The sequence below is a fragment of the Malus sylvestris genome, chromosome 12 (genome assembly GCF_916048215.2).
Source record: "Malus sylvestris chromosome 12, drMalSylv7.2, whole genome shotgun sequence".
NCBI classification, from domain to species: Eukaryota; Viridiplantae; Streptophyta; class Magnoliopsida; order Rosales; family Rosaceae; genus Malus; species Malus sylvestris.
Window position 1 is genome coordinate 22,545,162 of NC_062271.1, and position 15,862 is coordinate 22,561,023.

A 15,862-nucleotide genomic window follows, 5' to 3' on the forward strand; every position below is an offset into this window, starting at 1 on the left:
CCTATTAATTGCCATCATTCCCAATAACCTGGCCGCAGCCTGATAGCGATTTTACCACTTGTAAAACAAAGGGTTAAACCATAGAAAATTCTTGCAAGAGAACAAGTGTTTGTAGTATAGAATGGCTCAAGCAAGGTCGATCTCCTCAGGGACTGATATAAACAATTTACGAGTTTTTGTGTATTTAACTTATTTAACTCTAAGAATTACACTAGTTTGACAAAACTAAATATTACTGGATGTGACTTAAACAAATATCTAAAATGGGAATTGATTTATAAGAATAATGATTCAACTTAAACAAAACTAGTAAATAAGGAAATTCAAGATAAAATAAATGACTGAAGAAAAATAGATTGACAATATGCTAGAGTTCAACCTTTACCAACAACACTCCTACGTAGCTATTCCAATTGCTTAAATAATTGAAAATCCAACCTTCAAAGCATGTGTGTTTTCAATTATTTAAGCAATTGGAATAGCTACGTAGGAGTGTTGTTGGTAAAGGTTGAACTCTAGCATATTGTCAATCTATTTTTCTTCAGTCATTTATTTTATCTTGAATTTCCTTATTTACTAGTTTTGTTTAAGTTGAATCATTATTCTTATAAATCAATTCCCATTTTAGATATTTGTTTAAGTCACATCCAGTAATATTTAGTTTCGTCAAACTAGTGTAATTCTTAGAGTTAAATAAGTTAAATACACAAAAACTCGTAAATTGTTTATATCAGTCCCTGAGGAGATCGACCTTGCTTGAGCCATTCTATACTACAAACACTTGTTCTCTTGCAAGAATTTTCTATGGTTTAACCCTTTGTTTTACAAGTGGTAAAATCGCTATCAAGAAATTGGCCCCGTTGCCGGGGACTGTGCCAACAGTTCCCGAGTTTTTGTGTTTATTTTTCTTATGCTTATGTTTATGTCTTATTTTTATTAATTATTAAATTAAAAAAAAATTTAAAGAATCCTTTTTTATTAAGCCCATTAATGGTGAATTTAACTTTGGTACCGTAATAATGTTGTATATTTGTGTTAGAAATCTGTTTATGTATCCCTTTCACAAATTTCTGTTTTAAATCACATATTATTAAAAAAAAAAAAAAATTATTATTTAAAAAAAAAAAACAGCAATTAATTTAGTTGAGTTTTGATCTTTGATTAAGTGTAGTGGATGTGTGGTGTGAGATTATTTGTCTTCGTTTAATTAACTAGTGGTTGCCAATTTGCATAAATTGTGTTTTTAATTCATCTAGGTTTACTTATTTTCTTTTTCTTTTTTGTTGTTTAGTTAATTTCTGTTAAGTTTTATTTATTTTACTTTTATTTTTATTGTGGCTTAATATTTCTGTTGTTTGTTCAGGTGTAGTATATGGTGATTGGAACAAGGTCCAAAAATCAAGTGCTTATTCCTTACGACCCTGAACCAGAGAGAAGTGCAAGGAAGTTAGCTAGAGAAAAATATTTAGCACAAAATTCCAATCTTGGTGATACTTTTCTTAAGGATTTGTTCTGTGATCCTGAGAGCAGCACATCGATTTTCCAACATTTAACACCAGTCGCACACATGGCCCTAGCCTTACCTGCAGCAGGTCAACCTTTAAGGAATTCATTGGCGGCAAGAATCAATGCAGTGCCAAGGTGCATTATATATCCAGATGTGCAAGATGGGACATCCTTTGAAATCAAACCTCACATCCTCAACATATTGCCATCCTTTCATGGGTTGCCAAACAGTGATCCCAACATGCATTTAGTTGATTTTATTGAGGCATGTGACAACACCATAATCAGAGGGTTCTCTTCTGAAGCTATCAAGTTACGTTTGTTCCCGTTCTCTTTGAAGGACAAAGCCAAGGCGTGGCTGCATTCTCTGCCTGCCAATAGCATTACAACATGGACAGAATTGCAAGAAAGATTTCTCAATAAATTTTTTCCTTCTTCCAAGACGCTTGCACTCAAGAAAGAGATATTGGCTTTCGCTCAAAAGCCGAATGAGTCTTTCCATGAAGCTTGGGAACGGTATAATGAGATGTACACAAAATGTCCTCATGCTGGGTTTGATTCTAACCTTCAAATGAACATATTTTATGATGGTCTCAATGCCACCACCAAGAGTCACGTGAATGCATCTGCTGGAGGGTCATTAATGTCAAAATCAGCAAGGGAAGCATTTGAGTTATTTGATATGATGGCTTCTGAATCCCAACAATGGACAGAAGAACAAACACAAAAGAGGGGAGTTTTTGAGATTTCTCAGAGTTCTTCTAATGTTTCTGCTCAAATTGCTAAAATGGAAAAGAATTTTAATGCCAAATTTGCTGCCTTAATGCAGGTCTCTTCCATGCCCAATGCCCAAGAAGCGTGCATCATTTGTAGTGTAACAACTCATGACATCACTCAATGCCCCAACAAGGATAGCTACCCTGAGCTTGTGCAAGAGCATGTGAATATGGTGAATAATTTCATTAGACCCAGAAGTGACCCTTATTCCAATACATATAATCCTGGGTGGAAGAACCATCCCAATCTCAGTTGGGGTGGCAACCAACAGCCACGTCAATACCAACAGTCTTACCAATCAACTAGTGAGACTAAGAAACCATCTCTTGAAGACCAAATGTCACAGCTAGCTCAACATATGTCTGCTCTCTCTAATACCACCAACAATTTTGTCCAATCCACACAAACTAGCATTCAGAATCTCACGGCATCAGTGGGGAATTTGGAGACTCAAGTTGGACAACTTGCTACCATGTTCAATGAAAGAGAGAAAGGAAAGTTCCCGAGCCAATCTGAGCAAAATCCAAGAGGGATGGAGCATTGCAAGGTAATACGGACATTGAAAAGTGGCAAGAGCTATGACAACAGAGAAGTGGTGCACCATGAAGCCGAAGTGGAAGAAGAAGAACTTACTGAAAATGCACCATTAGCTGCAAAGTCTCGGTCAGAGGCTATTTCTGAAGCAGGTATTCCAGATCCTAGTGAAAGTGACAAAGTGCAATCTCGACCCAACTTTGATGCAAACAAGGAAAAAGGCCTTGGTAGTTTATTTGCACCTTCTGACAAGCCACCATACAAGCCACCTTTGCCATTTCCACAAAGGCAGCAACAACGTTCCAAGGATCAACAATGCATTGAATTCATGAAGACGTTGGCTAAGGTTCAAATTAATTTGCCTCTATTAGATGCTATTAAACAGATCCCATCATATGCCAAATTTCTGAAGGAGCTATGTTCTAAAAAGAAAAAGTTCTTGGAATACGAGAAGGTGATTTTATCTGAGCAATGCAGTGCTGTCCTCTTACATAAGCTACCACCCAAGAAGAAAGATCCGGGGAGTTTCACTATCTCTTGTACTATTGGTAGTCTTGATTTTCATAAAGTATTGATTGATTTAGGAGCAAATGTTAACCTTATGCCTTATTCTGTTTTTCAAAAATTAGGTGAAGGAGAACTCAAGCCCACATCTGTGAGTCTTCAATTGGCAGATAGGTCCGTGACCTATCCTTTGGGTATTCTGGAAGATGTGATTATTAAAGTAGATAAATTCTACCTCCCAGCTGATTTCATTGTACTTGACATGGAGGAAGACAAGGAAGTGCCTCTCATTTTAGGCCGACCGTTCATGGCCACCGCCCGGACACTTATTGATGTGGAAGCAGGTACTTTAACCTTAAGAGTGCAAGGAGAGTCAGTTGTATTCAAACTCTTTGAAGCTGTCAAGCGTCCTTTCGAACCTGAAGAGTGTTTTCGTGTTGATGTTTTGGATGGGATTGTGCATGCAAACTTTGCCTCACGATCATCTAATGATAAGCTGTTAACTTGCCTCACCAACCATGATGCTACTTTATCTATGGAAGAAAATGTGGTGGACATCATCGCTGCATTGAATAGTGCACCAATTCATAATCCAAGGTGGCGACATGTTTATGAAAGCCTTGGAATACCTAAGCAGCCCATTCTTCCTTCAAGTGAGCAAGCTCCGAAGTTAGAGCTCAAGCTACTGCCGAGCCACCTCAAGTATGCTCATCTCGGGGTGAATGAGACCTTGCCAGTTATTATTGCTGCTGATCTTAATGACACGGAGGAAGACAAATTACTAAGAGTTCTTCGCAAGTATCAAGATGCTCTGGGGTGGACACTTGCTGACATAAAAGGCATTAGTCCAGCTTTGTGCATGCATAGGATTTTTATGGAGGCTAGGACTAAACCAACTGTTGAAGCTCAAAGACGTCTAAATCCGATCATGAAGGAAGTTGTAAGAGTTGAGGTGATGAAGTTACTCGATGCAGGTATCATTTATCCAATCTCGGATAGCAAATGGGTGAGCCCGACTCAGGTGGTTCCAAAGAAAACTGGTATTACTGTGGTGAAGAATGATAATAATGAGCTTGTGCCCACAAGGATGACCACCGGATGGCGAATGTGTGTTGATTATAGAAAGCCTAATAACAGCACTAGAAAGGATCATTTTCCGCTGCCATTCATTGATCAGATGCTCGAGAGACTAGCTGGTCATTCTTTCTATTGTTTCTTAGATGGTTATTCAGGGTACAACCAAATTCCAATTGCCCCTGAGGATCAAGAGAAGACAACGTTTACATGCCCTTTTGGTACATTTGCATACAGACGGATGCCATTTGGATTGTGCAATGCCCCTGCCACTTTCCAACGATGCATGATGAGTATTTTTTTCTGGAATGGTTGAAAATATTGTCGAGGTTTTTATGGATGACTTTTCTGTTTTTGGTAATTCTTTTGATATATGTTTGGATAACTTGTCTTTGGTTTTGGAAAGATGCAGGGAGACTAATCTTGTGTTAAATTGGGAGAAATGCCATTTTATGGTTAAGCATGGCATTGTGCTAGGACATCTGATTTCAAGCAAAGGAATAGAGGTTGACAAGGCAAAGATTGAGGTGATCGTCAAATTACCACCACCAACTTCTGTGAAGAATGTGAGATCTTTCTTGGGACATGCTGGTTTTTATCGAAGATTCATCAAGGATTTTTCCAAAATTAGTCGTCCTCTTTGTAATTTACTTGCTAAAGATGCTTGTTTTGATTTTAATGCAGATTGTCATGATGCTTTCAACAAATTGAAGGATCTTCTCACATCAGCCCCAATTATAACAGCTCCAGATTAGACCCTTCCTTTTGAGCTCATGTGTGATGCTTCCGATTACGCTGTGGGTGCTGTTCTTGGTCAGCGACGTGACAAGCTCCCCCATGTTATATATTATGCCAGCCGCACTTTGAATGATGCTCAGCTGAATTATGCCACTACAGAAAAAGAATTACTTGCAGTGGTATTTGCTCTTGAAAAGTTTCGATCTTACTTAGTTGGTGCTAAAGTCATTGTGTATACTGATCATTCTGCTCTCAAGTACTTATTGTCTAAAAAAGAGGCCAAACCACGATTGCTTCGATGGGTCCTTCTCTTGCAAGAGTTTGATTTGGAGATCCTAGATAAAAAGGGACGTGAGAATGTTGTGGCGGATCATCTCTCAAGATTAGTAAATGCAAGCACTGATGAGGCAGATTCATTGCCCCTGCAAGAGAGCTTTCCAGATGAGCAACTTCTAGCGGTTACTCATCAAGTACCATGGTATGCTGACATCGCAAATTATTTGGCATCTGGAGAAATACCATCAGAGTTCAGTTACCAACAAAGGAAGAAGTTCCTCTCCACTGTAAAACACTACTTTTGGGATGAGCCATACCTTTTCAAGCATTGCCAAGATCAAATCATTCGTCGGTGTGTCCCCTTAGAAGAACAAGAAAGCATTTTGAAGTTTGCTCACCACTATGCCTGTGGTGGTCATTTTGGACCAAGAAGGACAGCGGCCAAGATCTTACAGAGTGGTTTCTTTTGGCCATCTTTATTCAAAGATGCATACATATGCTGCCAGGCTTGTGATAAGTGTCAACGAGTTGGAAATCTTTCTCAGAGAAATGAGATGCCCCAACAAAGTATTTTGGTGATTGAATTATTTGATGTTTGGGGTATAGACTTCATGGGACCTTTCCCGTCTTCACATGGCAATCTCTACATCTTGGTGGCAGTTGATTATGTCTCTAAGTGGGTGGAGGCAATAGCTTCTCCAACATGCAAAAGTTCTGTGGTGTTCGGTTTCTTGCAGAATACTATTTTTCCCCGATTTGGAGTACCTCGTGCTATCATCAGTGACGAAGGTACACACTTCTTAAACCGCACCATGGCTTCCCTTTGTGCCAAGTATCATATTCACCATCGCATAGCCACTCCATACCATCCACAGACATCTGGACAAGTTGAAGTATCTAATCGGGAGCTCAAGAGGATTCTTGAGAAAACGGTCAGTTCATCTCGAAAGGATTGGAGTTTAAAGCTTACTGATGCTTTGTGGGCATATAGGACAGCTTATAAGACACCGATTGGGATGTCTCCTTTTCGTTTGGTGTATGGGAAAGCTTGCCATCTGCCTATGGAACTGGAGCACAAGGCATATTGGGCTATTAAGCACCTCAATTTTGACTACCAAGCAGCGGGAGAGAAACGGAAGTTGCAGTTGAATGAACTTGAAGAAATAAGGAATGATGCTTATGAGAATTCAAGGATTTACAAGGATAAGACCAAGAAATTTCATGATGCTCACATCCTTCGTAAAGAGTTTCAACCGGGCCAGAAGGTTTTACTTTTTAATTCAAGATTGAAACTATTCCCAGGAAAGCTCAAATCACGTTGGAATGGTCCATATCTTGTTGTACAGGTTCATCTTCATGGGGCTGTGGATATCCAAAACATGCAAACTGGTTTTGTCTTCAAAGTTAATGGACATCGCTTGAAGTTATACAAGGAGTCTTCATATGATCTTGCTAAGGATTCCATCACTTTGAAGGAACCTGTTATTTGAATCAAGCTGCCAACAGAATGTCTAGCTCTAGACAGTAACTAAAGCGCTTCTTGGGAGGCAACCCAAGCTTTCTATCTTTCATTTTTATTTTGAATAATTTTAAATGTTCTTGTTCTGTTTTTCTCTTGTTTTCTGATTTGTGTGTTTAACTCCTACTTTTGTTCCTTTATGCAGGTAATGATTTTGCAATCTCTACCACAACTTCTTGCAACATATTTTTTTTCATTCATAAAAAAAAAGGGAAAGGAACATTGAGCAGATAAATAAAAGAGGGAGCCTTCACATAGGCTGCTTAGGAGGAGCTTCAGTAGTCGGCGGAGCCTCAACAGTCGGCGGGGCCACAGAAGAAGGAGGCATCAGAGGTTGATCATTTGGAGCTTCACTACGCGGTAAAGCCCCAGAAGTCGAAGGCAAATGCTGTTGGAACAAACCCACAAACCGCTGATGATCAAGTAAAATCTGACCATCAGATTCCTGCATTTGGTCGATTTTCCTCTTCATGTTTGTGGCATAGTTGTGTGCGAGCTTGTGCAGCTGTTTATTCTCATGCTTGAGCCCTCTAATCTCCTGCTTGAGACTCATCACTTCAGCCGCCAACGATTCAACTTGACGGGTTCGGGCAAAGAGTCGTTGGGCCATGTTGGACACGGAACCTGCACACTGCACACTGAGAGCCAGAGACTCCTTAACAGCCAATTCATCAGACCGTTTTGCAAGCAGTCTGTTATCTTTAGGAGTGACAAGGTTCCGGGCCACCACCGCAGCTGCCATATCATTCTTCATCACCGAATCCCCAACGGTAAGGGGGCCAGTAGGGGATATGAAGGATGGGCGCCATATGTTGTCTGGTGAAGGCGGAGCTGCCTCTTCACCAAGATTCAAGTCAAAACGACGGTCGGAAGGGCCAGCCATTTTTCAGAGGTGTTAAGGAAATCAGAGGTCGGACAAGTCAAGATTGTAGAAATGCAAAGAGGGAGTTTTTGAAGGCAGAAATTCAAGTGTGCTTTGAACGTCCTGCATACCTCTATAAAAATCAGCACGCGCTGGGATTTCGGAGATCGAAGAGGCAAGTCCGGATATCGAAGAGCCCAACTAAAAAAAAAAAAATCAAAGCGGCGTTCGCTTTCTCAAAAGCTAAGCTTGCTCAGAAACCACGGGCCATCCTTTGTTCCAGATTTGTCCGTACTCGTCACATGCAACCTCTGCACTCGACGGAGCTCAGATTTCGAAGAGGTAAGCTCAGAAATCGGAGAGGAATCTGCTTTTCCAGACGTGTCAACATTTGTCGCATGCAGAGTCTGCTTTACGGAAATTACGGGCAATCTGTCGACGATTTCTGGTAAAGTAGAATGCACGTGAAGTGTAGAAGAAACAAGCAGAGAAGAATGACTCACACATTTGCTCTCCTAGCCTACACAAATTGGTGTGTTCTTTCCTTTTCTTTTTGTGTCTTTATTTCATTTTATATTTCTTTCCTTCCATTTTTATGTCTTATTGTTCAAAAATTCCTTTCATTATCATTGGGGACAATGCTATAATTAAGTTTGGGGGTGGAAATATATTTCGTTAGTTTATTTCTCTATTAAAAAAAAACCAGCATGTCCCAAGAAAGATCTCACATTCTTCACAGAAGTTGGTGGTGGTAATTTGACGATCACCTCAATCTTTGCCTTGTCAACCTCTATTCCTTTGCTTGAAATCAGATGTCCTAGCACAATGCCATGCTTAACCATAAAATGGCATTTCTCCCAATTTAACACAAGATTAGTCTCCCTGCATCTTTCCAAAACCAAAGACAAGTTATCCAAACATATATCAAAAGAATTACCAAAAACAGAAAAGTCATCCATAAAAACCTCGACAATATTTTCAACCATTCCAGAAAAAATACTCATCATGCATCGTTGGAAAGTGGCAGGGGCATTGCACAATCCAAATGGCATCCGTCTGTATGCAAATGTACCAAAAGGGCATGTAAACGTTGTCTTCTCTTGATCCTCAGGGGCAATTGGAATTTGGTTGTACCCTGAATAACCATCTAAGAAACAATAGAAAGAATGACCAGCTAGTCTCTCGAGCATCTGATCAATGAATGGCAGCGGAAAATGATCCTTTCTAGTGCTGTTATTAGGCTTTCTATAATCAACACACATTCGCCATCCGGTGGTCATCCTTGTGGGCACAAGCTCATTATTATCATTCTTCACCACAGTAATACCAGTTTTCTTTGGAACCACTTGAGTCGGGCTCACCCATTTGCTATCCGAGATTGGATAAATGATACCTGCATCGAGTAACTTCATCACCTCAACTCTTACAACTTCCTTCATGATCGGATTTAGACGTCTTTGAGCTTCAACAGTTGGTTTAGTCCCAGCCTCCATAAAAATCCTATGCATGCACAAAGCTGGACTAATGCCTTTTATGTCAGCAAGTGTCCACCCCAGAGCATCTTGATACTTGCGAAGAACTCTTAGTAATTTGTCTTCCTCCGTGTCATTAAGATCAGCAGCAATAATAACTGGCAAGGTCTCATTCACCCCGAGATGAGCATACTTGAGGTGGCTCGGCAGTAGCTTGAGCTCTAACTTCGGAGCTTGCTCACTTGAAGGAAGAATGGGCTGCTTAGGTATTCCAAGGCTTTCATAAACATGTCGCCACCTTGGATTATGAATTGGTGCACTATTCAATGCAGCGATGATGTCCACCACATTTTCTTCCATAGATAAAGTAGCATCATGGTTGGTGAGGCAAGTTAACAGCTCATCATTAGATGATCGTGAGGCAAAGTTTGCATGCACAATCCCATCCAAAACATCAAAACGAAAACACCCGTTTTTTCCAGAAGAGCTCTCCGTTGCTCCTGACTTCCTTTCCTCTGCCTGCTGCCTTGCCTTCTGTTCTGCTGCTCGCCAGTCCGAGTCCTCCTTCCCCTGCTCCTGTTTTTCTGCACCTCTGCCTCCACGCCTCTGCTTCTCCGCTTCCTGGCCACTCCCCTCACTTCTTCCGTTTTTCTGCTTCTCGCCAGTCTGTCCTCCTTCCCCTCTTCCTATCCACCTGTCTGCCTCATCTTTCTTTTATTATTTTTCTTCTTGCTGCTGTCCTTCTGTCCTCCACTCTTGCGCACTGCCCTCATTTCTATTATTTCCGTTTGCCTTTCTTTCCACTCCCTGTTTTTTCTCCATTGTTTTCTCTTCAGTGTCTCTCCCTCTAACAAAAAGCAGCCATTTTATTATTCTTCTTTTTATCCCATCAGTCTTCCACTCCCTCTTTGTCTGCCGTGTCTCTCCCTCTAACAAAAAGCAGCCATTTTCAATTCCATTCTCTCAATTTTGCTTGAGATTAATCCTAAACAAAATTAACTGCACATTAACACAAGGTAAGGTAAAATACCACAAGTTTAACACAAAAACATCACAAAGACTTTAGAAAAAAAAAAAAAAAAAAAAAATTTGCATTTTTATTATTGTTTGTAGCTACTTCTCAATTCAATGATGAGATTTGATTTTAATTTCCTTCTTACTTTCAAGAAAGTCTAAGTTCTTTCGTTGTCTTTGTGTTAACTGTGATTTCCAGAAATCAACTTGAAAATAAATGTGCCTAGTCTTGTCAATGTGAAACTTGAGCATGATTTAGCGTTTCATATGTGAATCATGTGAGATTATGTAAACCTTGTGAGTTTTTGAGCCTATACAAGATTGAACCATTATGCATCAATCTCATTCTTTCTTGTGCGTATGATCTCACTGTACATGTATCTCTAGAACTTGCTTTATACTACTCGATTCATTAATCAATTCATGTAATAACTTGGAAGTGATATAGGCCATCTTTGGATCGTTTGAGCCTTTCATGCCTACCTTATATGCTATGTTTATCTGTAGTAGCCCATTGAGCCTTTAACTAAGCCATTTCTTTGTTAACCACATCTCTTTACCTTGCTCCAATATTGGAGTTGAGCCCATACACAAAAATCAATTCCTTATTGTTTTGAGAAAGTATTACATGGGTTGTGCTTTTGGGGGTTTCATTTATGTAGAAAGATGGATGGAGCATGTGTATTACAATGAAATGTGAATTTGATGGGTGATGTAGCTTTTGCAGATTTGTTTCTCTCATTATCAAAAAAAAAAAAAAAAAAAAAAAAAAAAAAAAAAAAAAAAAATTTAATAAAAAAAAAAAAAAACAAAACGAAATATAAGAAAATTGGAGAGTGTTGATTAGTTGAAAATGTGTCGGTATAAATTTCCTTTTAAAGTTAAATTTGGGGAGTAACTGTTGCTCGAGGTTTTATTATTTTGCTTTCAATTTGAGGTGGTGTGATATTTAGGTGTTGGAAAACTACCAGAGTGTACTTTCTCAAAAAAATTTTATTTCCATATCCTTTCTTTCATTAGCCTATCACCTTTAGCCCCATTACAACCGTAATAAAGTCCTATTGATCCAAGGTATTACTTAAATATTGATAAGCGAGTTAGGTGGACAAGCAAGCATATGGCGGCATGTACAATGAGATCACTTGAGTGAAACACATTAACCAAAACTTATGAGTGAATGAGTGTATGTCTTGTGAGAAGCTCACATGTTTGCATATGATGATTTAAAGGAGTTTGGAATTGCATTGACATGGCTAGCTCACACATGGCTTTTCAATGTTTTGTTTGAAGGAAATTTGGTTAATTATTGGATGATGTTTTGAGCTCTTGATTAGTTCTTGGTTGTTTGTATCATGATTAGCACTTATCTCTGAAATCGAATTTGAGAAGTTGGCTACTAAGTTGTTGAATCTAGTTTTAGTTGAGTAGTTTTGTTTTGCTAGAGGACTAGCAAAAATGTAAGTTTGGGGGTATTTGATCACTCATATATTTCATGCAATTATACCATCTATTTCTAAAGTCTTTGTGATGTTTTTGTGTTAAACTTGTGGTATTTTACCTTACCTTGTGTTAATGTGCAGTTAATTTTGTTTAGGATTAATCTCAAGCAAAATTGACTGCACATTAACACAAGGTAAGGTAAAATACCACAAGTTTAACACAAAAACATCACAAAGACTTTAGAAATAGATGGTATAATTGCATGAAATATATGAGTGATCACAGCCCACGCCCACCACCCAATGGCCAGAAATTTGAACCACTTTGGTATGGGCTTCTTTTAATCCATGAAGCAATCAAGCATTGAACACACGTTGCAATACATAGATCAAGCCATGAGCTTTCCTAGATATAAAAACTCGAGCAACATGACGTCACATCACAATTTTTTTATTTAAGTCTTCAATAAGTTTTTCCAGGTTCTTATACGAAGAGCCATCTTCGCTAACAGCATGGCGAGCCAACTTTGCAAAATTATCCACTGACTTGAAAATCTGCTCTCTTTGATCGCCTTCTTCCATCAATGCTCTTACCATCTTCTCCACCGTAGACCTATCACACGTGTCTTTCATATCGAGCCCGATCTTCCAGCCTTCACCAACCCATCTACTATTCACCTGTTGGTCTGCTAATTGTGGCCAACAAAGCATCGGAACTCCCGCCCAAATGCCCTCAATGGTCGAGTTCCAGCCGCTGTGAGTCCAAAACCCTCCGACAGCTTTGTGGGCCAGTACCTCTTCTTGTGGAACCCACTCCGCTATATACCCCCTTTCTTTAGTACCATCCTCCAACTCTACCGGAGTTGCATGCTCCTCTTGCCCACTCCAAAGCATATCCGACCGAACTACCCACAAAAAAGGCTTGCCACTGTTGATCAAACCGTGCCAAAACTCCAGTAACTGGACGCGGCTCAGCTTTGCCAAACTCCCAAAGCTGACGAAAATAACGGACCCCGACTGTTGGGAGTCGAGCCACGCCATGCAACGTCGGTCTTCGTGGCGCAAGGAGGAAACGGAGGATGATAGATCGTCTCCCACACGAGATTTGAGAAGGGCATGGAGAGGGCCTAAGGTGTAAATTTTGTGAAAGCGAGTGGCGATCTGGGGGAGTATTAAGGGATCTAGGTCGTCGAAGGTGTTGAATATGATCGCAGAGACTCGAGTAATTGCCTCAATTTGCTCCATGAAAAATTTAAAACTTGGATGGTCAATTGGCATTCTGCAAAAACTTGGTAGATCCCGTCGTCGCAGAAGAGCTTCCATCCCTGGAATGTCCCTAATCGGGTGATCCATGTCCTGATCTGTTTCAACACGAGAAGCATATATATATATATATAGTGTTCAGCTCAAAAAACACTGAAGCAGTATACTAGCAAGGATACAAAATACACCTGAACTAGTAAAAAACCAGTTTCACATTTCACATAGGAATTGTTTTTAACATTTTAAATTATCATTATGAACTCGCTTTTTTTTTTCACTAACAAGAGCATTTGTAAATTTTTCAGAGATTTTTTTTTTTTTTTTTAAAAAAAAAAAGCTTTCACCAGGATAAAATCAAAATTCTGGAAAATTAAAGTTTTATAAGAAAAGAAAAGAAGAGTGACAGTGATCACCTTGGAAGGGAAGCTGGCCTTGTTGAATGAGGTCGGGAATGCATGAATAACACCAGAAGCTGCAAGCGCTCACCGTGCGGAGGGCAAATACGGGAATTCCCACCTCCTCCGCCATGTCAATCGCGAAACACATGATCCCATCTATTATGACACAACTCAAGGGAGGACGGGGAGTGGTGGTGGCGCCATACGACTCGTTGTCCTTTTTGGTTAAGGTTATAAGAAGGTCACGCAGGAGTGGCTTGGTTACGGACCTGAGCGACGAGACGATGTCGTCTAGGGGGGGAATGGTGCGGGGGTGGTCCGGTGGGAGGCCATCGGGTATGGACTCGAAGTGGAGGGTTGGGAAGCGGGCGGAGAGGGCACGGCGTTGGGTGAGGAGACGATGGTTGTGCTCCGTACTGAGGAAGGTAACGTGGATGCCAGCGTGGCATAGCAGCTGCGCAAAGCTCAGCATCGGAGTGATGTGGCCTTGTGCTGGGAACGGCAACAATAGTACGTGTGCAGCAGATTCAGATTCCTCCATCTCCGCCGACATCCACTGTGCGACTGTGTCTATTAATATATGTGAGGTTGGAATGAAGCTCAACTTAAAACCCTAATCCAGTGTTCATCACTTCTCAACTATAAGTCAAGAAAGGATAAATAATGAGTGGCAATCGTAGCCTCAAGGAGTGTAGGCGGCCCTTCTCATATTAGGGACGGATGATAGTGTCCACTAATTAAAGGGGTCATCTATTGACATACTTTGGCACGTATACAGGCAGTCAGTCCCACAAACATCTCAAATCCGTGCCTATTGCACAATATAATTATAACAAAATAAAATCCAAATCCATAAAATACCAAATCTACTCCCACGCAGCTTGTATTCAATGAATATACTGTATTTACATTCATCACGGAAATACATAGTTATCACCAAAAACACATACAACAAATATATGGATATATAAAGGGAAGAAGACTGCCAGAATCCAGAAACTCTTGTTTGTTTTTTTTTTTTTTTTTTTTTTTGGTAAAGAAATTCCTCTATTTACTTTTGTTGGTTTTGGTAGGTTAGGAAATAAATTAGGAGAGATGCTGCTCCCGTTTATTATTACGTCCTCACAAACCTTACGTTTAGCAAAATATCAAGCCTAAGACATGGATTACTAACTTGAATGACATGGAACATGTGTTAAGTGCTTTCAAATACCATTATGAAAGTTATACGTTTTACTCAAAATCAATTAGTAACAAAAAAACGTTTGCCAACTTCTTATATACTCATGAAAGATTTCTTAATTATCTCAAGCATTACATCCTCTCAAATTTTGCAAAACCTTTCTACTGACCCCTAAAACCTTCTTATTTGGGCCATCCATCCATTCCCTTATCATCTTCTCCAACGTGGACCTATCAAACTTTCCCTTTAAAGCAAGCCTGATCTTCCAATCTGACAACCAAGCCTGACCCATTTGTATAAGATCCAGCCCAACTCAACAATTTGTGATTTATTTATTTATTTTTAAACAAACGATAAAATTTATACTAAAGGGTGGGGAAATGAACTGAGCCTCACAATGAGCTAGTAATAATGTGGTTCAAATTTACCTTTACGAAAATTGAACTTAGGATGTGAAATCTTGTTCCTAGATTTCATTACTGCAAACTACGTATTTGTATTAAGGAGATTTTATATTATTTTTCGGGAATTTATATTAATTTAGTTGAATTTAGATTTTAATTAAGCTAGTTATGATGTTTGAAGTTTAGAAATTAATTAATTAAAATCTGTAGACCTTTCGAGGTCACAATTTATATTTTCAAATAGAGCTCGATCTCACAAATGTGTAGGCGCAAACTGTTCGTGAAACAGAGCTATAACGACAAAACTATAGACGTTTTGGTTAAAAAAAATTAAAAATTGAGAAGCTACCAGATGGCAGCGAGGGAAAGGAAGGAAAGGAGAGTACGGGAGAGAAAAGGAGAGAGGGGCCAATCAGAAGAGAAGAAAAGGAAGGGAAAGGAGCGAGGTGCAAAGCATCCAAGCCGAACCCGTACAACCACACACCCGATCCGGTTTTGACCGGTGTAATAGGCGATCCAACCATTGGATCATCTTTAAACTTTAATATGTCATAGTACGTAATATTTGAGGACATTAGAAACTTACAAATCGGGAATCCGACTTACGGATCTTTCCGACTTGGATTTATAAGTTCGTAAAAATAAAAAGTCGACCGCCACATGAATTCATGATTGCCGGAGATCCAACCGTTGGATTGTAATGAAATTTTAGTATGTTGTTCTAGAAGCATAATGTGGACTTTAGGAAGTTACAGATCCGATAGCCAGATCTTCCGGTTTAGATTTCTAGGTTGTGGACCCTACTCTCGACTTTGATCGACGGTTGGCCTTTTAGTCAACTAGATTGAGTTCTTCTAGCATGTCGGTTATCTTAGAGTGATGTTGAGATTCCATGGAGC

The 15,862-nt window shown here is 39.7% G+C and overlaps 2 protein-coding genes and 1 pseudogene across 2 annotated transcripts; 1 reads left to right on the forward strand and 2 right to left on the reverse strand.

Annotated features, from left to right (window-relative positions):
• Positions 1–1,372: 1,372 nt before the first annotated feature.
• On the forward strand, positions 1,373–3,476 carry LOC126592262 (uncharacterized). Its single transcript, XM_050257979.1, has 2 exons — positions 1,373–3,271; positions 3,447–3,476. The coding sequence occupies exons 1-2, from the start codon at positions 1,373–1,375 to the stop codon at positions 3,474–3,476; spliced, it is 1,929 nt and encodes a 642-aa protein (XP_050113936.1).
• On the reverse strand, positions 1,955–2,061 carry LOC126594659 (small nucleolar RNA R71; annotated as a pseudogene).
• Positions 3,477–12,100: 8,624 nt separating the features above from the next.
• Positions 12,101–14,067, reverse strand: LOC126592831 (7-deoxyloganetic acid glucosyltransferase-like). Its single transcript, XM_050258615.1, has 2 exons — positions 13,392–14,067; positions 12,101–13,076 (listed from the first exon to the last, which is right to left on the reverse strand). Exons 1-2 carry the CDS (start codon positions 13,927–13,929, stop codon positions 12,151–12,153), a joined length of 1,464 nt encoding a protein of 487 aa, XP_050114572.1. The 5' UTR covers positions 13,930–14,067; the 3' UTR covers positions 12,101–12,150.
• Between the last annotated feature and the right edge of the window lie 1,795 nt (positions 14,068–15,862).

Excerpts from the sequence above, each read along its gene's own strand:
- LOC126592262 (XM_050257979.1), top strand. The coding sequence starts at position 1,373 with ATGGTGATTGGAACAAGGTCCAAAAATCAAGTGCTTATTCCTTACGAC. Across the intron at positions 3,272-3,446 it reads AGTTCTTGGAATACGAGAAG|GTGAAGGAGAACTCAAGCCC; the intron begins GTGATTTTATCT and ends TTCAAAAATTAG.
- LOC126592831 (XM_050258615.1), bottom strand. The coding sequence starts at position 13,929 with ATGTCGGCGGAGATGGAGGAATCTGAATCTGCTGCACACGTACTATTG. Across the intron at positions 13,077-13,391 it reads AGGCCAGCTTCCCTTCCAAG|ATCAGGACATGGATCACCCG; the intron begins GTGATCACTGTC and ends GTGTTGAAACAG.